General features: G+C 47.2%; 2 protein-coding genes across 2 annotated transcripts in view; both read right to left on the bottom strand.

The window, feature by feature from the left end:
• Nucleotides 1–838: 838 nt before the first annotated feature.
• Nucleotides 839–1,687, bottom strand: LOC126529967 (putative deoxyribonuclease TATDN2). Its single transcript, XM_050177432.3, has one exon. It carries the CDS (start codon nucleotides 1,685–1,687, stop codon nucleotides 839–841), a length of 849 nt encoding a protein of 282 aa, XP_050033389.1.
• Nucleotides 1,688–11,475: 9,788 nt separating this feature from the next.
• Nucleotides 11,476–24,609, bottom strand: part of LOC126529968 (uncharacterized) — a 35,668-nt gene continuing 22,534 nt past the window's right edge. The window contains exons 4-5 of the mRNA XM_050177433.2: nucleotides 19,060–19,169; nucleotides 11,476–13,135 (exon numbers count right to left, since the gene is read on the bottom strand). Coding sequence (XP_050033390.2) covers nucleotides 12,966–13,135; nucleotides 19,060–19,169 — 280 coding nt within the window. The 3' untranslated portion in view covers nucleotides 11,476–12,965. The remainder of the gene's footprint in view (nucleotides 13,136–19,059; nucleotides 19,170–24,609) is intronic.

Here is a 24,609-nt window from a genome sequence, read left to right as displayed (position 1 = left end):
GTACATTTGAAAAACAGCGACCGCGAACTACTCAAAGCGAGCTACTCAGATTAGCGCCGGCTGCTAAGCACGCGCGGGCGTCTCACCATGGTCTAGCAGCAATCAACGCAGAAATTCCCGCAGCGCAACTCCAGGAAGCGGAAACGCCGGGACCGGAAATCTTGAAACCGGAAATACTGGAACCGGATTTGGTGTGAGGGGAAAAGGCGGCGCACATCAAAGGTTGTCGCTGCTTGAGATAGCGGCTATGGTGGCTAGAGGGCCTTCTAGCCACCATATAGCGGCGGTGGCGCGTGGATGGAGGGGTTTTAGTTCCTACCACGCATTCCTTAAGTCATGGTTATTTTGTTCAAGAATTCATTTTGCGCGACAGTTTTCACTTCAAACTGAGGATTATACTGAGGTAGAAATTGGTGCGGATATCGTGATATTTTAGGCGCAGCCGATTCTCTACTAACGTTCTAGGCCCTTGGCGCGTCTATGATGCCAACGAGTACTCATACGACGGCCTACAGCAGCGCAGTGCACTATAGTTAGAACTTTTCTTCTTAATAACAAAATACAAAAAAAAAGAGATATGGGAGGGCTATATATCCTCATAAGACACTCTACATCGAACGGGGTAATAAATGTTAAGCATTCAGTCATGAGCATGGCGCAAGCCTAGACGCGCCGAGTCCGTAGTGAACATACCATAGGACGCCTTCAAAACAATTTTACTAGCACTGCATTCTCGTCGGGAAGCAGCCAATGCAGTGTGCGGCACGCTGCACAATGCATTGCACGTCCACCATTACCGAATGGCGCTGCTGACGACGAGCTCGACACTGCTGGAGTCTCAGATGCCGTACACGCGCTGCGTGTTGAGGCGCACCGCCTCCAGGACCTCGTCGACGGAGATATTTCGGAGGTTGGCCAGCTGCGTGGCCACGTGGATGACCATCCCGGGGTGGGCGACCGCGCCCTTTCTCTGCTCGTCCTTGGGCAGGAAGAAAGGCGCGTCCGTCTCCAGAAGCAGCCGGTCCAGCGGGATGTTGCGCGCCGCGTCGGCCAGCTCGCCGGAAGACTCTAGCTTGGGCGTCAGTCCGAGGCAGAGGTGGGGAAACGGGTCGAGCCACTGGCGCGCCTCGCTCCAGCTGCCCCTGAAGCAGTGCACGTGAACCATGTAGTTCGAGGGCACCATCTCGCGCAGGATGCGTACGGTGTCCGCCGTGGCGTTGCGGGAGTGGATGACCAGAGGCAGCCCGCGGCTCGTGGCGAGCTGCAACTGCGTGCGGAACACCTGCTGCTGCACGTCTCGGTTCTTGTCCGAGTAGTCGAGGCCGATCTCACCGAATGCCACCACGCTTGGGTGCTGGAGCGCGTGCAGCAGTTGCTGCTCGATCTGGTCGTTGTACTCGTCCGCCATCTTGGGATGGACTCCGAACGCGCCCCACACTTTGTCCTCGGAGAGCAGCGCGTCCCACATGTACTCCAGCTTGAAGGTGACCGGGTTGCAAAAGTTGGCCACGCAGCCTTCGTAGCAGTCTGGGAAAGTTTGCTGGTTGTCGTGCCGGTAGTCGGCGTAGCTGCCGAAGTGGTTCGCCTTGCTGAACAAGTAGTCTAGGTGGCAGTGCGAGTCGATGAGCCCTGTCTTCGAAGCCACCGTGTAGGGCCACTTCTTGCTCTGCTGGGCCGGCCATGTCATCGTGACTTAAGATGAGCCTACGACTAGGGCTAGGCGCGGCAGCCGAAGCAGGCACTCGGTGCTACCGGAGAGTCGAGATCGGCCTCCTTCTCGTTGGAACTGTACAGCCTGAGCTGATGATGATGATGAACTTCTACCATGGCTCGCCCCCACCAAGGGGGATAGGCCAAGAATCGGGCGGCAGGAGGTAGCTCAGGAAAATTCTTAATTAAAAATTAGAAATGCTAATTAAAAGAAATAAATCAAAGATATTGGAAAGACTATAGTCCGGTACAACTTTAGAAACAAGGGGCCTTTTTCTCCTCCGAGGCGGATGCACACGAGCATCCAGGCGCGCCAGGCGCGCACTCTGGACTGACGTCATGAGCCTGACGGCCGGTGACCCCGCCGACGGAGAAGATGGCCGCCCGCGCTTTGAACGGGGCCGAGTCGCGTCAGCTGTGTGCGTTCCCCTCGTCAGAGTGAATTCCCGAAGTGTTTGTGATGATCTATCATGCCGGAAATATTACTGCGAGTTTACGATGCATCATTTGTGCCGCTTGTGTTTATTTTGAGCCGTTATCCGCCGAAGAAACATTGCAGCAAGCATCGCTGACGCCGCGCTACGCTTTGCCCGAAAACAGAATCCTGTGAAGCGAGTGAAGTTACGACGAGGAAAGTTTGCCGAAGTCTGGTGCCCACTGTTAGCGGTGGGTGTGCGTGTACTGTGTCGCTGCGTTTTTCTTCGGACGGGGTGAAGTGATGGAGCAAAACCATTCTCAGGAGAAATGAGAAAAGCGTGCGTGCATGAAACAAACGTACGAGTGTCTCAACAGAAAATATTTGCAAAAGCAGCCTCCAACGCAAAGATTTGTTGCCGTCAACTTAGCGTGAACGATCGTTGTCAGCAGTGAGGTAGCCGAGCGCCTAGCGGCGGTGTTCGAGCGTTGTATAGCACCGTCGGTTGATTGCTGCCCACTAGTGCTCACTGCATGCGCAAGTTGGTTAATCACATTGCTGCAACAAGAAGCAAGCACAGAAAACCCAGCGAGGAGGCAGATTGATAACACGAGGTAGACCAGTGCTGTGACACAATTACGCATAAGGTGTGCTGCCAGCGCTCGATATGCTTTCTCACAACACAGCTCCGCGCTGCTTTTCGATTCTCGTGATATGTTACTATTAAAAATTCCCAAGACAGTGTTAAGAGAACCGTAAAACTAAGAAGAAAAAAACAAACAAACGAGAAGGTAGGCACATCAGCTTGTGAACCCGCTCCTAATACCTCTACATGCGTCTGTTTGTAAATGTGTGTGTGTGTTTCTTTTTTTTTTTGCATTTGTCTAATTTTTTATTTCCCCCATTTCGTTATATTTCAAATTTTCTCAGTTTAGAGTTTGTGTGTGAATATGTGCCTGCTTCCATGCGTGTTTGCGCTTACTCTTATTTCTGCCCTTTCATGTTATGTTAGCATTTGTTTTTGCAAGCTTTCTTTCAGCAAAGTCTTTTTACACATATTTATGAACTCTTCTCATTCAAAGCACCAACTCCTGTAAACAGCAGGACTGGCCTTTTCCATCTCGTTAAAGCCTTTCTCTCACTGGTCTACCTCGTGCTATCAATCTGCCTCCTCGCTGTGTTTTCTGTGCTTGCTTCTTGTTGCAGCAATGTGATTAACTAACTTGCACAAAACAAATTTCCATCAGCTATGAAAACAGAAGGGTTTACAGCCACATTTTCTTAAAAGTGTCATGTGGGTTGCAGAGTAACTTTGCCTCTTACCCCTCTTCATGTTTATGCACCAGTGGATGTGGCAGCTCACCAGAAGTGCACATGAAAGGTTGCCATATTATGAAACAGCACCTTGATACGGTCTGGCATTTCTCACGCTTCCAGTCTTAGTAAACGGACGGTTTTGCTGCCTGTCATATATGCTGGTACAAATTTTCAAGACGACTAATGGTATGCAATGGGGTGTCATTTCCTGTCTGACGCTTTCATCGTTGCAAAAACATTTTTCAGTATGGAGCCCAGAAAAGCAGTGCGCTGAGAGCTTTTGCAACTTTCACCATTTATTACTTCACCAATGACATTGTAGGGATATGACCATCGCTATGCCGACGGCTTCTGAATTAAAGAATTGCCTCAATAAAGCACATTCAACTTTAGTAAGCATTTTTTAGTACAAACAATGCTAGCGGAGCTATTCCTGGTGAATAATTGGGCTTGCATTCATGTTACTTGCCCAGTCAGATAAACAAATTAAACAATAGCTACGGCATCACTGCGATTTGAAGTGCAGACTGCTAGTGGTGCCTTTCAAGCGTGCCCTTGACTACTGCTATTAACAGCTGCTCGAATGAGTATTTCGGGCCTTACTAAGCTAATGATGTTTGATAATTGTTCTCTTATTCGCACTACTTGCCTGAGCCAGATAAATCCCATATAAAGAATGCAGCTACATGAATGTGCTTCTTACATGCAAGCTGCTAAAAGAGGCAGTCAGTTTCGCATTGACTACTGCCATTTCACCTACAATGACTACGACATGACTTCACTTTGAAGTGCAGACTCCTAACGGTGCCTTTAAAGCGTGCCCTTGACTACTGCTATTAATAGCTGCTCGAATGAGTACTTTGGGCCTCACTAAGCTAATGATGTTTGATAATTGTTCTCTTTTCGGATTACTTGCCTGAGCCAGATAAATCCCAAATAAAGAATGCAGCCACATGAATGTGCTTCTTACATGCAAGCTGCTAAAAGAGGCAGTCAGTTTCGCATTGACTACTGCCATTTCACCTACAATGACTACGACATGACTTCACTTTGAAGTGCAGACTCCTAACGGTGCCTTTAAAGCGTGCCCTTGACTACTGCTATTAATAGCTGCTCGAACGAGTACTTTGGGCCTCACTAAGCTAATGATGTTTGATAATTGTTCTCTTTTCGTGTTACTTGCCTGAGCCAGATAAATCCCAAATAAAGAATGCAGCCACATGAATGTGCTTCTTGCATGCAAGCTGCTAAAAGTGGCAGTCAGTTTCGCATTGACTACTGCCATTTCACCTACAATGACTACGACATGACTTCACTTTGAAGTGCAGACTCCTAACGGTGCCTTTAAAGCGTGCCCTCGACTACTGCTATTAATAGCTGCTCGAATGAGTACTTTGGGCCTCACTAAGCTAATGATGTTTGATAATTGTTCTCTTTTCGCATTACTTGCCTGAGCCAGATAAATCCCAAATAAAGAATGCAGCCACGTGAATGTGCTTCTTGCATGCAAGCTGCTAAAAGTGGCAGCCAGTTTCGCATTGACTACTGCCATTTCACCTACAATGACTACGACATGACTTCACTTTGAAGTGCAGACTCCTAACGGTGCCTTTAAAGCGTGCCCTTGACTACTGCTATTAATAGCTGCTCGAACGAGTACTTTGGGCCTCACTAAGCTAATGATGTTTGATAATTGTTCTCTTTTCGCATTACTTGCCTGAGCCAGATAAATCCCAAATAAAGAATGCAGCTACATGAATGTGCTTCTTGCCTGCAAGCTGCTAAACGTGGCAGTCAGTTTCGCATTGACTACTGCCATTTCACCTACAATGACTACGACATGACTTCACTTTGAAGTGCAGACTCCTAACAGTGCCTTTAAAGCGTGCCCTTGACTACTGCTATTAATAGCTGCTCGAACGAGTACTTTGGGCCTCACTAAGCTAATGATGTTTGATAATTGTTCCATTTTCGCATTACTTGCCTGAGCCAGATAAATCCCAAATAAAGAATGCAGCCACATGAATGTGCTTCTTGCATGCAAGCTGCTAAAAGTGGCAGTCAGTTTCACATTGAGTACTGCCATTTCACCTACAATGACTACGACATGACTTCACTTTGAAGTGCAGACTCCTAATGGTGCCTTTAAAGCGTGCCCTTGACTGCTGCTATTAATTGCTGCTCGAATGAGTATTTTGGGCCTCACTAAGCTAATAATGTTTGATAATTGTTCTCTTATTCGCTTCACTTGCCTGAGCCAGATAAAACCCAAATAAAGAATGCAGCCATGTGAATGTGCTTTTTGCATGCAAGCTGCTAAAAGTGGCAGGTAATTTTGCGTTGACTACTGCTATTTCACCTATAAATGGCTACACATGACTGCACTTTGAAATGCAGACAGCTAAAGGTGCCTTTCAAGCGTGCCCAGACTACTGTTATTTCATCACAGGGCCATTCATGCTCGATGGTGGCTGCCCAATAGAGTATTTTGGGCCTTCTCACAGTGGCATTATTCATCTCAACAGGCTGGAAAGAACAGTAGGGTCAGCACAACTACCGGAAAGCACTCCGTCTAACAGGGGCATGTCACTCTGTTTGCATTGCTCTTATTTGTTCAAGTGGCTTAATAAAATTAACAATGACTGTGTGGTGGAGTAAACCGTGCCGATGGTGTGCTTTTGTTATTGCTTGGCTGCATCTGTTGGCCTTTAGGGGCATTGTAATGGTTGGGGTCGGGCATGAAATAGATGGTAGCTGGCCCAGGCCGTCGTCCAACTCATCCACGCTGAGGACATTGAAGGGAGACACTTGTCATCAGGACACTTGTCATCAAGAACGAGGTATATGGGATTTATTTACAGTATCTACATCATAACGTTACAGTTCATCAGTCTAACATGACTGAAAGAGGAATGCACCCTGAGGAGCCGCCAACGGCTCCTTAAATACACTATGTCCTCCCTCGATCCCTAGGAGAGGGAAAACGGCCCTTCAACCTGCTATAAATTTGGAGCGCTCAAAGACATCGTAGCCCACCCGCCTTTGAGGGGGAGGGTTTACACACTCACTTCAGCACAAATTTCACTGAACACACCGAGTTGAGAGGGTTCTCGCAGACAAGGTACCTGCCCCTAGCAGGCGCCTCTTGATCCCAAAGGTGACCCCGCAGACAGTGGCCGCCGCATCTGTCCATTGACTGACGACTTCTAAGGCCCGTGAGGCGGCACGGCAACGCATCTTCCAGGAGTTCCCCCGCTCCAAACAAAATGAGACGGCGACGGCGAATCCACTAACAATACTTGGTCCGCCGACCGCGTCTAGACATAGCGGCGCCGTACGGCTGGGGACGAGGCGCATTGTCGTCCTTACAAAGCGAGTCGCCGCAGTGAGGTGGGAAGGCTTCGGAGGTCGCTTCTCCTCTAGATCGGCACCCCCGCAGCTGCGGCGGGCTGGGAGAATATTGTTGATCGGTACCTCTGCAGGCCGGTCGTAACAGCTCCTCCATGGCCCGGAAAATCTCGACTCGCCACTGCTGATAACCTCTGCGCAGGAAGAGAGTGGCTGGTGGCAAGGGAGGGATGCCTTGGCTTGCAGTGGCCAGCTGTTTTAATATTCTACTAAGTCATATTCCGACACACCAGGATGTACACGTATACATATACGCTGATGATATCGCTTTTCTTTTGGTGTGAAATGATATACATAGCCTTTATAAAGTATTGCAGTCGTATTTGAATCAGATTGAGATGTGGCTCAAAGGAATACACGTGTCGCTAAATGTCAACAAAAGTGCAATCATTGTTTTCCCTTTAACTTTTCCTATACGGATAACAATGACGTATGATCAGGAGATAGTTCCACGGTACAATCATTAAAATATTTGGGAATGATTTGTACAGGAAAGCTTCATTGGCGGACACACATAGAATACATCGTCTCTAAAGGAGCACGTGTTGTTGGGTTTTTACGAAGGGTCTGCATTAGTCATTTTGGAATGCGTAGGGAAACTCTGCCGATGATTTATTGTATGTAGGCCCGCTCCATCTTAGAGTTCGGTTGTGGAGTGGTAGAGTTGCCACGCCAGGGCAGCCGAGATGGCTGGAAGGGCTCATGGACGTTTCCCGGACGAATGGCGCCCCGGACTGATGCCTGCGCTGCACTGAGAAACAGCGGAGAAGACCAGTTGGGAGTGAAAGATCTCTCCCCTTCCGACGGCCAGACCGTCTCTCCGCCTTTGCGTTCACTGGAACATGGTGAGGTAGACGGTCTGATATTCCGCTGCGACAGTGTTGCATGTACTCCTTCATTGTCTGTCGTCCTGGTGGGTGTGGACCTGTGTGTGACTGGCTACCGTCAGGAGGGAGTGTTTGAACAGAGGTTTTATAATGACGGTGCGGAGAGAAAATAAGCTACTCTGGGCCATGGAAACAAGGCTCATCCAGACGCTCGTTGCTAAACACTTATTTTTTTTTCTATTTTTCTCAATCAACTGTGTACATGTACTATGCTCGAGTGCCAGTAAACCTGTTGGTTATAGTTTGCCCAGCCTCCGAGCTTCTGATTTCTTCAACCCGTAGCCTCCGCCACGCTGCCATATGGAGCCGGCTTCGAGAGATAACCTAGCGCCGCAACATCCACCACTACGGCGTGACTGATAATCAAATCGTGATTATGGCACGTAACAACTCAATAATTAAATTTTAGTTACGTTGGCACGTGCTGGCCTGTGCGAATGCCTTTGACTGCGTGGCGCTGTTCGCGCGCGTAGGCGTGTTGACGGGGTTCTTTTTCTTTCATTTTTTCGTTTTCCTGCAACGGTCGTCGATTGTATAGCGTAGCTAATGAAACGCATTCTCCCTGATTAACGTCCTTGTCTCTCTTCACACTCTGAAGTAAATGTCAACCACCAGACATCTCGTATGAAACTTGAAGTGCTGCTTAGTGATTCGTAGTTGCTTTGCAGGAAGCTGTCTCACAGGTATTTTAATGCTGGATTCATCTCTTCGTCAGACCATCGCCGTTGCAACTCTGAAATAATTATGTGGTATTTTCATCGATAAGATATTATACATAAGACATAGTATAAACAGATATTATAGACAGGTAGTGTACGTAACAGTACTGAAGGAAACACATACAGTGTTCCTTCAGTACTCGAAGTAGCACGTCCCGACAGATGCTACTTAGCTCTCCTACGGAGCTCCACACGTGAAGCGTGCACGGTGCGCCATACTTAGTCTTACCTGCCTTTTGCGTCCAGCTGTATAGGAATGTGTAAGAACCTACAACCTTATTATTTTCCCTGCAGGTCCTGCAGCCAGTCTCCCCGGGGACAAAAGAAAACCTTTTAGACTTTCCTTGCCGTGTCCCGCGGAGTAATGTTGAACTACGTTTCATAACGAAGGTCTCTGTTCCCCAAGACACATTCTGATTGCCAGTGTCATCACTTGCAGGCAGCCGAACGTAACACAATACATACACTATAGCGTCGGAAACCATATATCCGACCGACGCTTTGTGACTTATGCCGTTCAGTAATGCACAGAAAATCTAATCAGCTCGTGGGCAAAAATTGCATCAGGCTACCGTCACCATCGAACGAACTGTACACACTTCACACTCCAGATGCCTTGCAGTTAGGAGGAAGTTTTAGCTCGGGTGCTCTTATAAAAATACATGTAAAAGGAGAATTCGCTTTTCTCGGCAACCACTGCACCAAATTTGACGAGGTTTGTTGCATTTAAAAGAAAAACCTAAGGTTTAGTTACTGTTGGTTTCGAATTTTTGATTTAATCGTTAAGTTCTCACTAAAATGTTGCGAAAATCTCAAATTTTCTGAAAACGAAACTCTCAAGTTTACAACTCTGTAACTCAGCAATGAAAAATGATATCACAATTCTGTGAATTGCATCTCATAGTACATGTAAATCGGGCAAAATTGATATGTGACACATGGATCTCAAAAAATTTAGTAATGTGTAAATGCAGCTCTTGCAAAACCCTTGTATCCAACGTAACAAATTCACGTAATATATAAATTGACATATCGAATTTTTCCGCTTTCAATGATCTAAGGGATGCCGTTTACGGAATCGCGATGTCTGTTCTTGATGGAGAGCTATTGATTTGCAAACTTCGTGCTTCTATCTTTTTCGAACTTCCGGATATTTAAGAATTCGTTCAATAAAATGCAGGCCTTAAATCAAAATTCCGCTTCGAACAGTCACTAGATTTTAACATTTTCTCTCAAATGAAGCAAATTTCATTAAAATCGGTCCATTGGTTATCTCAGAAAAACGTTTTTGCGTTTTAGATGTATTTGAATAGGCCGCGTCGGAGTTGGGCCCGAGTTAAAGCTTCCTCTTAAATACCTACCGCCTCCTCAGACGCGTTTCGCGCCCACCTTTACTAACTCCCCATACCGTGTACATGACGTCCTATACGGCAACCCGCCTCACCCTTCTCGGCGCCTTTTGCAGACGAATTCCCACCAATTTGTCCTTATGGCATCTACGTCAACTCTCTATACATACTGTGGTACGGCACTCTGCCTGCTCCTTGCGCATTTATTTCTTATCTCACCACTCCTCTACCTAATCGCCTGCGTGGCTGATACAGACTGCCTCGTCGTTGTAGGAATATTTGGTGAAGTTAATCAGGGGCACCAACGCTGCGCTGAACTGCACCAGTGAAGCTCTGGGGCGGCATTTTCGGGCGATCACTTTCGGCGATGGTTTCACTTTCGTAAGATTTCGCTAGACTCGGCACCGGAGGCGTTTGCGTGTAAAGTCTACAGCATGTTAGGCGTTTTTCCTAGCTGGTTACCTTCGCACAGTACCAAGAGCGCTTTCGGCCCTACAGACTTCGATGCGTCCAGTGTAGATTCTTGCGAACTCTCGCGAAAGTGAAACTATCCCCCAAAGTGATCGCCGGAGAATACTGGCTCTGGACGGATGACTTTCACCGATTACATCCTTCAATATTAAATATAGCACATACCTCCTTTTCTTTCCCGACTTGGCAGCTAGCGTCTTTGCCCACTTGCTACATCTCTTGCGCACATATGCGGAAAGCATTAAGCCTAAAGTGGACACAGTGTACACTCACGTGTACACTATGCGTTTCATATTCCCTGTTTATCGGGATCTTCCTGTTCCGGCGTCTCTCTGACAACGCCCAAATGGTTAACTAACTGCATCCATTTCTATTTGTGCTCACCACCTGGTTTCTGGCCGTCCACCTATTCTGAGCCTGCGCCGTGGGTCACCGCGATTGCAACAAGGCCGACAGCGGACCCTCGCAATGGCACCGCCACGGCGTGTGGATTCCTTCCCAGGAGCTTAGAGAAGTCGCGACTCACCGCCAAAGTATATAGGCTGTCCGAGGTAACGCTAAACAAGTGGTTACAAGGAAAAAGAAGGTAAAACACAAGGTGAAAGCTACGATTCTAGTATAGCTATGGTTTTCGATCGCCAGATTTCTGAAGACCCCACACCGTAGGTCTTTTAATCTCATCTACCTCCATGTTTCATATATATATATATATATATATATATATATATATATATATATATATATATAACTGGACACGGTGTACGTGAATGTCGCCAAGTGAATGAAACGCTTGTCAATGTCTTTTCACTAGCTTTAACCATCAACGTTACAAAAACGTAGCCACGTTTACGGCCGCTTCGTAGCTAAATAGGATTTATTCTTCTCTATTGGATCATTAGTGTACTAACGATGCCACCCGAATAAGTAACCAAACGTGTATGTTATTGTTTTTTGAAACGTTGTTAAGCAAACTCAGTGCAAATATGTAGACAAGTATGAATTACCCTGGCTTCTGGAACATTTTTTTTTCATGAGCGAAACACATTGGTTACGTTTAATAAATGTGGCCAAGTGAAAGAAATGAGCTGGTAACTATTAATAAATGCAGGCAAGTAAATGAAACAGTGTAATAATGTTTAATAAATGTCGCCAACTCAACGAAATGGTGTGGCAACATTCGATAAAGGTCGCCATGCATGTGAATGGAACGGATTGGTAACTTTTAATAATGAAACAGGTAACTCATGAAATTATAAAAAATAATTAACACAGTACGACAGTAATGTCTGCGTCGCATAACAGTGTAGGATACACAAGTTGGCAAAGAGACTGGTTCACATTTTTTCAGTCACAGAGCACAAACACACACTCTTTGCAAAAAGTTTCGTACGCGGACCTTTGAAAGTAAAACGCCACATTAACAAAACGATATACACCAAGCTCTCGCCTCACATTGTAGAATGCCTCATTCAGACCAGTTTCTTCAGTGCAGGCCACTGGAGACAAACGGACCGCACATTTCAGATTAGTCTAGCTGACCCTGAAAGTGTTTTCAGCCCGAACTAGGCTTTGTTTCAGCACTGTGAGAGCCTTGTTGCTCTCTCGCCGTTGGCGGCCCGTAAGATGCAGTGGCTTCCTCGCTGGAATTCCCAGGCAGACCTTCGAGCCTTGACTGCTTTGACGGAGATACGTCGCGAGCAGTTTCTATGGCGACGGGGAGGAGCGTAGGGAGAGCAACCGCACTTGTGTGCTCAGCACGTCGTGTGGTACTGAGAGGAAGTTCGAGTGTAGTGGGTGTCGCCGGTGTCGACTGCATCTGAGGTAGTGCACTCACAATGTCCGAAGCCTGGACCGGAGCTGTGCTAGAAGTTAGATGGCCTCGATTCTGCTCGGACACCACCTGCCGTGGTGGTGGGCTGGAAGCGCTTCGCTTCGGGTACTTTATAAGTTTAGCTTCTAGGAAGAAGCCTGTTCCAGGCGAGTGGGCCGGGTACAGTGGCGATTTCTTCCTAATGAACGTCGACTGCGGTTCACCCGCGAGAGCCGTCCGTCGATCAAGAGCCGGTGGGGTTAATTCTGTTGGACCGCCGTCCTCTCGAACGTCACTCGACGGTGCGCTGCTGGCATTGGACGATCCAAGCGTCCCGGAAGACGTAGTTGACGGCACTTCCGTCGAATCTCCTCTCACTGCGAGGGGGCCTGCGCCGCGAGAATCACTCACGCGCCGCTCATGCTGCGGCGCCTCCGGTGTGACAGGTAGGACCACGCTGAGGTTAGCCGAATACGAGGACAGTTCCCGGGGATCGACTTCCGCAATCTGCGGGGACCTCTCGTGTTCCGTCATGGTAGGCGGCGCTACCGGCGCCTTCTTGGCGCCCACGTACGGTCGCACTTTGCCGAGGTGCGTCTTGTTGAGTGCAACGGAAGGGGAAGTCGGGAACCACACGGAAGTCCAGGGCGTCGAGCCTTGTCGGGGTCTCTTGTATCTCCAGCCCGGTCGTCGGGCCGTCGGGTGACCGGGAGGCCGACGACCTTTGACCTTTCGTCTCTTGTGCGGCGCCGGGCTGTACGGTTGAAGGCGGGGCGACTGAAGCAGGGCAGTGGGCGTCGGTCCCCGCGCGTAGAGCAGTCCATTGTTGTATCGGTCGGCACCCTGCCCCCAATGGAGTGGGGCAGGGCTCGTTAATTGCTATCTCTTCTTGCCGTGCAGGAATCCGTGGAACGCAGCGAACTTGCTGTGCTGGCACGACACCCTCCTGCGAGGGCACGGGTAACGGCTGACGCAGTTGGCGAACTCCAGGTCACACTGGCACAGCTGCTGGCCGCAGTGGGCGTGCGGGCTCAGCGAAGACGGGTGCGCTGCAAGCGACGGGGCCCACAAAGCGTACGTTGAGGACACTAAGACTTTTTGCCGCTTTCAGACTCTCTAAAAAGAGGAAGAACAAAGCTAGAATGTGAGATATGTGCCTTTAAAAATACACTGCGCATCCTATATGCTCTGTATCCATAATCCTAAATTATCATATGGTATATTGTATGAAAACCCGTATATTCCCATATAAATTCACATGGCCATACATGATTATATTACGGCGAACATATTGGTCAAGTAGTTGAAGAGAACGCCTGCTACATGCAGCTCAACTAATGGGGACATATTGGAAATACACACGAGAAGTTGTGTGCAGACGAAAGGTGCGCCATTAATACCTGCTCTTGCTCTCACGTTGTTCGTAACATGAATGTTTAGCAACTTCCTCAAGACAACACGCTCGGTGAATGCGCAAGACCGACATATTAACTTCTGCGCAGTATTGCATTCCTTACTGCTTTATCTGTATTCTTGGATGAGGCATGCCTACGAGGAAATTCGTATTGTTTCCACCACTTTTTAATTTCCTGCTGCTTGTTCTGCCTAAACCCATTCGCACTGCATTCAGTATGACTAGCAGGGTTAACGTATTCGCCAGGGCGTAGTTCTGAATCAACTGGCGCCCATATTCTCATTTCTTTGTGGTTTAAGAAATGGGAAACTGGGTGATCGAACCTGTCGTTGTCAAGGCTCGCTTTTCACAAGCGTGTCTACGTATAAAGAAATTAGCCAAGTGTCGTCTGAAGCGGTTGTAATATACCCTGGCTCTAAACCAGGCACGTACCCAGGGGGGGGGGCCGGGGGGGCCCGGGCCCCCCCCGAAATCAAGTGGCATACCCCCCCCCCCCCCCCCCACCCACGCCACCACTCCTCACACATTCCTAAAGCGCCACCAGATCAATGTTGAGACTTGGCAGCTGTTCATCGGTCAGCATTATGCTGCCTTTTTCACTCCTTTTAGATGGCGGTAGTTATCGGCATCTCTTGTAATGTGAAGGACACTTTTCTCATAGATTCCGCACCCGCGCGATTAACTCGAGATGCGTTCAGTTGTCACCATCTATTCAACCGTCACGCGCATAGCTGTTGCTTTTGTTAGTTCAATCTTCTTTGTTTAGGCTGATCCTGGGACTAGGAGAGCGATGCGGCTGTTACTCAGCTGGTCTGCACTCTCATGGAACGAGTTGCGGCCGGAGAAAATGCCAATTGCGTTTAACTTTTCCTTTTGGTTCATTATTTCCTTGAGTTACGGCTCGCCGCGACGCTGGCAGATGCCCGGAACCATATACACGTGATATAGGTTAGATAAGGTGGGAAATAAAATAATGTGAAAGAGCGTCCATCATGAAACCCTGCAATAACCCTTAAACCCATGAGCAAGATGACTGTCGTCCGTTACCTCGTCTGTCTTTCCCTAATTGTATAGCACTTTTCGTGCAAAATTGGCAACTGGAAACAAAAAATCGCAAGGAGTTGAGAAATTAAGCGACCTACTAAGGGAGAGAGCCAAGGCAACAACCAAACTGCAAGCAAAAGCCAATAATAAGAAAGTTAACCGCTGTTTATGAGAATATTTATGGATCAACATCTTTTTATTTAAAAAAGGAAGTAGAGAAAACGCCGCCGGAAGTGGAGAACAATTACTTATTTTGAATGGCGCTTCTACAGTTATCGGTCGAACCGCCTCACGTAGCCACTTCTGTGCTGTGCTTATGTGGCTGTTTTTCTAACCTTTCGTGGTGAGCGCGGTATGTCTAGAATCACAGAGTCCTGGGCTCTACGCGGTTGTATGGGACTGGCGGCCGCACAGCGTTACGCAATTCGCGGAACTGTCAAAACTGATCAACAAGGCGAAAATAACTGATATTCGAAATTATAACATGAGAAAGACTGAAGAAGCCGTAAAAAATGAACGCAGCCTGAAATCAGTAAAAAAGAAACCTGGCATAGGACAAACCATGATGTATGCACTAAAAGATAAGAAGGATAGTATCATCAGAAATCTCGAAGATATAGTAAAAGCAGCGGAAAAATTCTAAGCTGACCTGTATACAGTACCCAGAAGAGTCACGATACCTCACTTAGAAACAGTAATGAACAGGACACAGAAACTCTCCTATAACTAGCTATGAGGTCAGAAGGGCCCTGCAAGACATGAAACGATGAAGAGCCGGAGGAGAAGGTGGAATAACAGTCGATTTAATCAAAGATGGAGGAGACATAATGCTTGGAAAACTGGCGGCTCTTTATACGAAGTGTCTGTCGACTGCAAGGGTCCCAGAAAACTGGAAGAATGCAGACATTATACTAATCCACAAAAAAGGAGACGTTAAAGAATTGAAAAATTATAGGACCATTAGCTTGCTCCCAGTATTATATAAAATATTTACCAAAATAATATCCAATATAATAAGGGCAACACTGGATTTTGTCAACCAAGGGAACAAGCTGGCTTCAGGAAGAGATACTTTACAATGGATCACATCCATGTCATCAATCAGGTTATCGCGAAATCTGCAGAGTACAATAAGCCCCTCTATGTGGCTTATATAGATTACGAAAATGCATTTGATTCAGTAGAGATACCAGCAGTCATAGAGGCACTACGTAATCAAGGAGTACAGAACGCTTACGTAAAAAGCTTAGAACCTATTGCTACATGCGTCTGGTATTCGTTTGTTTGACCGATGCGCGTGGGCGCCATCACTCCAGAAAAGAGGAGGAAGAACGAACTGGGCTCGCGCTGTGAATCTAACCGGTCAGCGCTGCAACCGTTGTTGTAAATATAATCTGTAAATAGTTTCTCGTCTTACTGACTCGTCCTTCGCGTAAGAATATCTACAGAGGTTCTACAGCTACCTTAATTCTACACAAGAAAAGCAGGGAGATACCTGTAGAGAAAGGGGTCAGACAGGGAGACACAATTTCTCCAAAGCTATTCACTGCGTGCTTAGAAGAATTCAAGCTATTAAACTGGGAAGGCTTAGGAGTAAAGATCGACGGCAAATATCTCAGCAACCTTCGGTTTGCCGATGACATTGTTTTATTCAACAACAATGCAGACGAGCTAAAACCAATGATTGGAGACCTTAACAGAGTGAGTGTAAGAGTGGGGTTGACTATTAATATGCAGAAGATGAAGATAATGATAAACAGCCGGACAAAGGAACAAAAGATCAGGATCGCCAGTTGGCCACTAGAGACTGTGAAGGAGTACGTTTACCTAGGTCAATTAATCACAGGGAACCCTGATCATGAGAAGGAAATTCACAGAAGAATAAAAATAGGTTGGATCGCATACGGCAGACATTGCCAGCTCCTGACTGGAAGCTTACCATTATTATTCAAAAGTAAGGTGTGCAATCAGTGCATTTTGCCAGTGCTGACATATGAGGCAGAGACTTGAGAGCAAGTTAAGGACAGCGCAAAGAGCGATCGAACGAAGATTGCTAGGCACAACGTTAAGAGAGAGAAAGATAGCGGTTTGGATCACAGAGCGAACGGGTATAGACGATATTCTAATTGACATCAAGAGGAAAAAATGTAGCTGGGCAGGTCATGTAATGCGCCGGTTAGATAACCGTTGGACCATTGGGGTTACATAATGGGTACCAAGAGAAGGAAAACGCAATCGAGGACGACAAAACACTAGGTGGAGCGATGAAATTAGGAAATTCGCGGGCGCTAGTTGGAATCGGTTGGCGCAGCACAGGGGTTATTGGAGATCGCAGGGAGAGGCCTTCGTCCTGCAGTGCACATAAAACAGGCTGATGATGATGATGATGATGATGGTGATGATGATGATGGTGATGATGATGATAATGGAGGTGGTGGTGGGCCCCCCCCGAAAAAAAATCCTGGGTACGTGCCTGCTCTAAACTCTTATTTTTCATTTCGGTATGCTTTCCCTGAGTTGGAGCCTACATTTCAAAAACAATCGAGCCGGGAGCACAGAAGCGATCTATTCGTTATTATATCGCACAGAAACACCCAGCGACGATAAACGTGACGAAATCGAAACTAAATGTCGCGGCCTAGCTGTCACGGCGGATGCTGATACGGCTAGTTTTGCCTGAGAAGCATCTTCCGCAACGTGTCGTGGGGTATATGACACCCTTCAAATTCGTCACACACGTCGTCACGGGACATTTGCGTCTGTTGTACAGTGGAGCATGCTCGGTTTCGATATTGTCGGCATTGAGCTATAAAAGTCGATCATGAATATCTCGAATTAGGTGCGATTTTCAAGACTGATGGATTGATAAATGTGTATTGCGATAACGATGGCTTCTTAGCTTGTTTTGAGGGAGGGGTTGAGGAACAAAACAAAAGTAAGGCTGCATTAAAAGCTGATTGCCTCCAAATGTGCCATATAAACAAATGCCCCGAAAGATATAACAAAAAGCTTAATGGAAAATGTTTTGTTAACCAGAATCCTGCAATTCACGTCATTAGAGCCACAGTTTGTCCTCATCGCCTAGGAACTCCTCTACAGAAACGCCACGTTCGTCAACCGCATAGACTTTCGATAAAAAAAAAACGAAATTAATTTAGTTAAAAAATGCCGTGTACAGCTTCAATTAGACGAACGCTCCATTTTTGTAACAATGTTCCAAGACGGCCATTGTCAGCGTTTGTTACCAGTGCTGACATATAGTGGTGCTATGAAAGTTGCTGCGTGCATCATAATCAGATCATGGTTTTGGCACGTGAAACCCCATCATTTAATTTTAATTTAAATGAAGCTTGCATTGCATCCGTAGAACCACGGGCCTCTTGAAAGCGCGGACAGGTCTCGTCCTTACCTACACCATCCGTGGAGCGTCTGAAGTTACACTGGAGTAAAAAAAAAAAAAATGAAAGACGGCGAAGAAGTGATTTGGTCACACGCTCAGTGGGTGCAACTTGTAAGGGCCGCAGTGCATGGCGTACAGCTGCCAACCTTCCTTGGGTTAAAACGATCAGCGCAGAAAGGTGTCTTATCCTCATTTCTGCTTTGTTAAAGCGCCCCTCACGAGGACCAGTAGAAAAATTTGTTTATAGTGTGGAAGTTGTGAATTGCCGTCCTGAGATCGTCCTAACCTGAAGCATTTTTCGTAACCATCTGGTAGCAGCAGAGATATGAGCAAACGAAATGTTGCGAAGCGATGGCAGGAGGAAGCGGGCTACCCTATCTGCAGCCGAAGCTTTCTTCCATCACCTCGACCGGCGTATGCAAGGGACATTCATCCCTGGCTTCTTTCAAAAGGTTGCCGAGTGCCTACGGGGTGCTTACTGTCACAAGGCCCGCCTCTTCGTTTTCCTTTAGTCATTTCTTGCTACTCGGCGTATTTACGACTGTGGTTTTGCGCGCTCAATGCTTCACGGGAATTACTTTTTTTGAGCTCTAGGCGGGACCCATGACGTTGTAGACGAGAGCTGTGAGGTCGCTTCTGCTGGTGAGAAAGCTGGGTGTTCAGGGGATAAAGGCGTGCAGGTTCTTGTTCGTTCTTGTTCGACTCTTCCGCCGTTCTCGCGGCGTACGCAGGTGTATTTTTTTTTTTTTTTTTTTGCAGACAGGATCGTCAACATGGGATTTACACACTGCGTCTGTTTCTTTAAGGTTAATTTCACAATAAGTATTTTTCACAAGGTTTCTGGATAGACACTGACTGAGTCAAATATTAAGTGCCCTAATTAACCTTTGACTATTAGCCAGTGATCAGAATTGATCGCTTATGATTTGTTTTTTCTAAAATGCTACCTGATCGGGCGAGTTTTTGTCGAACTGTTCGCTATGCATTTTGGGTAAGCATTTTGTTCAGAACACGTCCCCTCTCTGTACACAGTCTCGCTCCGCCAGCACTTAGCCATATGGGCTCCGTCGCCCTTCCAGCCAGAGCTCCACAGAATAACAAGGGGTGCGCCTGACCGCAGTGCGCCAAGCCGGGCGTCAGGCAGTGCCAGTCGTAGGGCAGCAGGTACAAGGACAGCTTGGAGCACGGGGACTGCGAGTAGCACCAGTCGTGTTCCAGGCAGCAGCTGCGGGAGACACACAAACTCAGGGCACTTGTTCAGGGGAAATACAGAGAGAACGTCATTCCCTGCGAATATTGCACAATACGTGAGAAATTGATAGCGGGGTCAGTAGAACAACCCTTTACAGCGCTTATAGGCCAACTGCTACGAAAGCTGACTGTGCCGAAATTGGTCATAAATGAGTACTACATACACCACTGAAGCAATCTTAGCAAATCTGCAGGGCTGGTAATTGTAGAAACTTATCTTAATCTAAGTTAGAGAAAGAATGTTAAGCAAGAAAGCAAATCCTGTCATTGAGTTCCCTAAAATTCTAACAGCACCACATATCAGGAGATACTTTACCTGTATTGCTGTTTTTCCTTCGGCTAGCTTGCACGTTAGAGCCTTTAAATAGCACCTAAGCAGACGACGCGGGCACATGGTGGTTAACGGGTGTGACGCTAATCCCACGCCGTGACCTCCGAGATTTTCAGCGCTATGCGCGCGTCCCCTGATATCGCAGGTCATGCCGAGGCTGGTTCACAACGTACCGCGTTCTTCGTCATTTTCGGCTAGCGGCAACGACCGCTTTCCTTTTTTACAGCGAAGCTGTAAACTTTTAAGCAAAATTAACCCTTTGGCTCGTATCTTGGCACACAACAATAATCGTCATTTGTAATGAGCGCATTTCCTTTCTTTTTACGCTGCGAGCCCGGTGCTTGCAAGTCACAAACGACATGCTCGTTATCAACACGACATAGCATTTTCGACAGAAAAGTAGCGAGTGCAGCGTTTTCAAGAAAGGAAATGCAAGCAAGACAGATGACGATTATTGTTGTGTGGCAAAGATACAATCCAAAAGGTGTACATTTGTTTAGGAGTGTATACCTCTACCGTCCAAAGAAATTTTCATGTCGTTGGCGTGGTAAGCAAAAACTTCCCATATGTGGACCGATCCCAGGGATAGTGCAATGCTGGGCCGACCCGCGGCGGACGTGAAGCAGGCGTTAAGCACTTCCCATACGTGGGCCGATCCCGAAGATTGGGCAATGCCGGCCCAACTCGCGGCGGAGGTGAGGCAGGCGTTCAGCACTTCCCATAGTTAATGATATCTTAGTTGAAATCAAGAAAAGGAAATGGGCATGGACAGGACACGTAATGAGAAGGGAAGATAACCGACGGTCATTAAGAGTTACGGAATGGATTCCAAGGGAAGGGAAGCGTAGCAGAGGGCGGCAGAAAGTTAGGTGGGCAGATGAGATTAAGAAGTTTGCAGGGACAACACGGCCACAATTAGTACATGACCGGGGTAGTTGGAGAAATATGGGAGAGGCCTTTGCCATGCAGTGGGCGTAACTAGGCTGATGATGATGATGATACGTGGGCCGATCCCGAAGATAGTGCAATGCCGGGACGATCCGCGGCGGAGGTGAAGCAGGCGGGAAGCACTTCCCATACGTGGGCCGATCCCGAAGATATGCAATACTGGCCCGACCCGCGGCGGAGGTGAAGCAGGCGTTAAGCACTCCCCATACGTGGGCCGATTCCGAAGATAGTGCAATGCAGGGCCGATCCGCAGCGGAGATGCAGTTCGTCATTAAGGGGTCCACATGCACAGCTTCGTTGGTCATCCTCCTTCAGGGAGTGGAAGGGCACAGAGATTTTTTGAGTTTTGGTATTAGAAACATCTTGATTAGCGAGTTCATTTTGTGACGCTGCCGCTTATATTACGAAAGTAAAACTCCGCAGTGATGGTGCTTTACATCACTGCCACCTGAAAGTAGGTTTTTTGCATGGCACAACATTTTCTTGTAGTAGGCCTTTAAAAAGCCGTTGCTATGTGGCGAGGACAATTGTGCAGATGAGCCAGTATATTGTTAAAACTGTGTAGACACGAAATGCGGCCGGGTAAGGATACTGAGTGCTTTTCCGGGGTTATGTTCCTGTGCTGAGATAAAAAAAGCAACAACAACAACAAATTTACTTGAGCGTGCCTATAGTCTTCCCACATTTGTATCGGGGCAGAAAAGAATTATCAGGCATTATCAACACCGTTCTGGCTGTTTAAGTATGCCATGAAATATTTTTGGAGTTTTACGTTCTGGAATTCGATGCGATTATGCGGCAAGCCGTTAAGGAGGACTCGGGATTAATATCAACTACCGGGGGTTCTTTAGCGTGCACCTAAATATAATTGCAGCGGTGTTTTTGCATTTCGCCCCCATCGAAATGCGACCGCCGTGGCCGGCATTCGATCCCGCAACCTCGTGCTTAGCAATGCAATGCCAAAGTCACTATAAGCAACCGCGGCGGGTTGCCATTTATATATCTGTGCAACAATGCTTAAATAATACAGAGCTTTCACAGGCTGACGTTGGGAAATGCCGAGGGTGTAGGCTACGTGTTGTGATGCGGCGCATACATCAAAACCCTCCATGCTTCAGCTCGGTCCCGACAGCGACTTTTGTCCTTCAGTTTAACTCGTGGCCAAGTTTGCTTTGCAATTGGGTACTGTTTGAGGCAAAGACAGCCAAACGCTGACGATGGAAACCGGAGAGCTGCGGCGTCGCTAAGCAGTCGGGTAGGTCGAGCGAAATGCACGGTGACTCATCGAAAGCGCAAGAAACGAGGTGAATTTTCTGATAAGAAATAGACCTAGCGCTGCATGACCTCGTACCAAGGCTTATTCCGAAACATTAAAAAAATTACGGGGTTTTACGTGCGAAAACCATTTTCTGATTACGCAGCACGCCGTAGTGGAGGACTCCGGAAATTTCGACCACCTGGGGTTCTTTAACGTGCACCTAAACCTAAGTAAGCGGGTGTTTTCGCATTTCGCCCCCATCGAAATGCGGCCGCAATGGCCGGGATTCGAACCCGCGACCTCGTGCTCAGCAGCCCAACTCCGTAGCCACTGAGCAACCACGGCGGGTATTCCGAAACATGCACATAATTTATTCGCCTCATCTAAATAGCCTCAGGTTCCTTAAAGTGCGGTTCTCTTTATAGAGGCGTTTGTGCGGTCTCCCGTTTCCTTCCTTCCTTTACCAGGCGATTGTAGCATCAGGCCAATAATGCAGCCCCACCGTGGTGGCTCACTGGTTACGCCGTTGCGCCGGCAAGCGCGAGGTCGCGGTTAGATTTCCGGCTGCTGCTGCTGCATTATTTCGATTGGGGCCAAATGCAAAAACACTCATGTACTTAGATTTAGGTACACGTGCAGTAAAGAACCCGACATGGGCTGCTATGCAGGATGCGCCGAGTTTCTCGTTCACACGAGCTTTACCCGAGTTTGCTCGACGGCAGTCAGTGAACGACGATAGCGTGGAACGCGCAAAGGCTGCAGGCAAAAAAAATATGTAGACAAAAAGCCGCGTATGACAGCATGAGCGCACCCTGCGCGGCACGCTGCTTCCACGTTTCAAGCGCAGAAGGCTGCAAAACGAAACGCGCCAGCGCCGCGTATCGTTATCAACGGATTATCGCAACTTAGCAATACCGTGACTGTCCCGCTGTCTGTCTGCACACTTGCCGTTAGCCGCTTGCCACGCCTTTCCCGGGCGCGTCAAGGGCGTGCTTCCTCTTTCGGGCACTATCTTTCTATCCTCCATCGAATGCGAACAGGGTACATGCGGCGCATTCTTGCACCTACGCTTTCGCTCAAACGAATACGTTAAAATACAACAAATAAAATAACGAACATTTTTATTTCTTTAGGTATCTGTTTTTCGTTTTGAATGCTAGAAATTTCTGATGACAAACGGAGATCAAGCAAATTAATAAAATTTGCAAGTCTTGCCGCGAGTGGCGACAGTGAGGCGAAAGCTTAGAAGCGGATAGATTGAAGCGGGTCGCATGCACGAGGCAGTTCATACGGTGAGAAGTCGCCTAGGGGCGCTACAGTGCTAGTCTCAATAAAGTCAGTCATCACCACCCTTTCTCTATTAGGAGAATAAAAACGCAGCGCCGCAGTACGGCTTTTTATCACAGGCACTTTAGGGCCCCCGCTTTACCGACTAAAAACGACACACTAGTCATAAATACGGGAGCTACGGCTGTCGCTGCAAAATGGCGGTCCGTAGTGCCCGTAGTGACGCAGTTCAGTGAAAATGCACCAGTTTATCTTTGTGCGCGAAACCTCGGCGATGCATTGCGAAGAAGTGCGTGCTTCCCAGCGACACAATTCATCGCTTGTCATCGCTTGTCCAGTGAAAGTGCCTCTGAGCGCATGTACGCAGTATTTGAGTGTTTTGCGCACACCAAGGTGCTTGCGGATTACTTATGCTGGAGCCAGCAGCGATCGCAGAAGGATATCGTAACGACACCGCAGCAATCGCATTTTGGCAAGTGAGGGCTCTTGTGTGCGGTTATGAAATGAGACTTCGAACTGAGGAAGGTGTTGGAACTGTTGACTGCGCAGTGCTTGGGATGAAGAAATGCCATTGCACTGGGTCTAGAAGAGCGAGCGATTCTCGGACGCTGATCGTGTTTATGACGCTGTGGCTCCGTTACATCACCGATGACAGAGCAGCCATCTCAAACGACTGCTGCGATACGCACTCCTCAGCATCGTCATCCCCCTCGGCGCATCGACGCCTTTTGCACTACTGTGACGTGCTGTTAAAAATGTTGTGTTTTCTTAATAAGTGTGTTTCCCTGATATTTTTGATGCTTTGTAAGTTGTTGCTTGCTCCTGATGTTTTTATGTACGATGTTGTCTTTTTGTTTCCTTTTTCTTGTTTTTTGGGTTCAATATGATAACTACACCGCCTTATTGAGCGGTAAAAATCTCCTGTAAATGTTTTTCTTTTTATATGCTGTACCTGAATGTACACTTGTACTTTTTCTTGTAGCCCCCCTAGGCAACAGCCTCTTTTGAGGGCCTTTAGGGGTTTTGTAAATAAATAAATAAATAAATAAATAAATAAATAAATAAATAAATAAATAAATAAATAAATAAATAAATAAATGTAAGGGATGCCTGTTCTTGCGATTTTTTCCTGACGCAAATTTGAATTTCACATGTAAAATTTTCTATGGAGGCTGCCTTCTACCTACACTATTCGAACTTGGCTTTCTATGCTGTCCAAAATTTCGTTACAGATGGCTTTTAATTCTGAAGTGCTATGACATATCTGTGTGTAATATATGCTTTGTAATATATAACATTTAATGTATTATAAATAATATGTGACATATAAAAGGAATGTGTGATATATCTGTAAAGGCGGCAGCGCAACAAAACACGGACGGAGACGAGACGACGAGAAAACCCGGTCTCCGCCCGTGTTTTTCTTGCGCTGCCGCTTCTTCAAGTGTGCACCAACACGCCCAATTCGTCGCACTAATCAAGCCCTGTAATATATGCTTTGATATTATAGAGAATTGCCTCCAAAATCCCTCGCATCAGTATTTATAGCTTCACACCTGCACAATCTCGGCTCAGTTTTATTTTTGCAGT

The sequence above is a fragment of the Dermacentor andersoni genome, chromosome 5, assembly GCF_023375885.2.
Source record: "Dermacentor andersoni chromosome 5, qqDerAnde1_hic_scaffold, whole genome shotgun sequence".
Classification (NCBI taxonomy): Eukaryota; Metazoa; Arthropoda; class Arachnida; order Ixodida; family Ixodidae; genus Dermacentor; species Dermacentor andersoni.
This window is presented reverse-complemented; position numbering and strand designations above follow the sequence as displayed.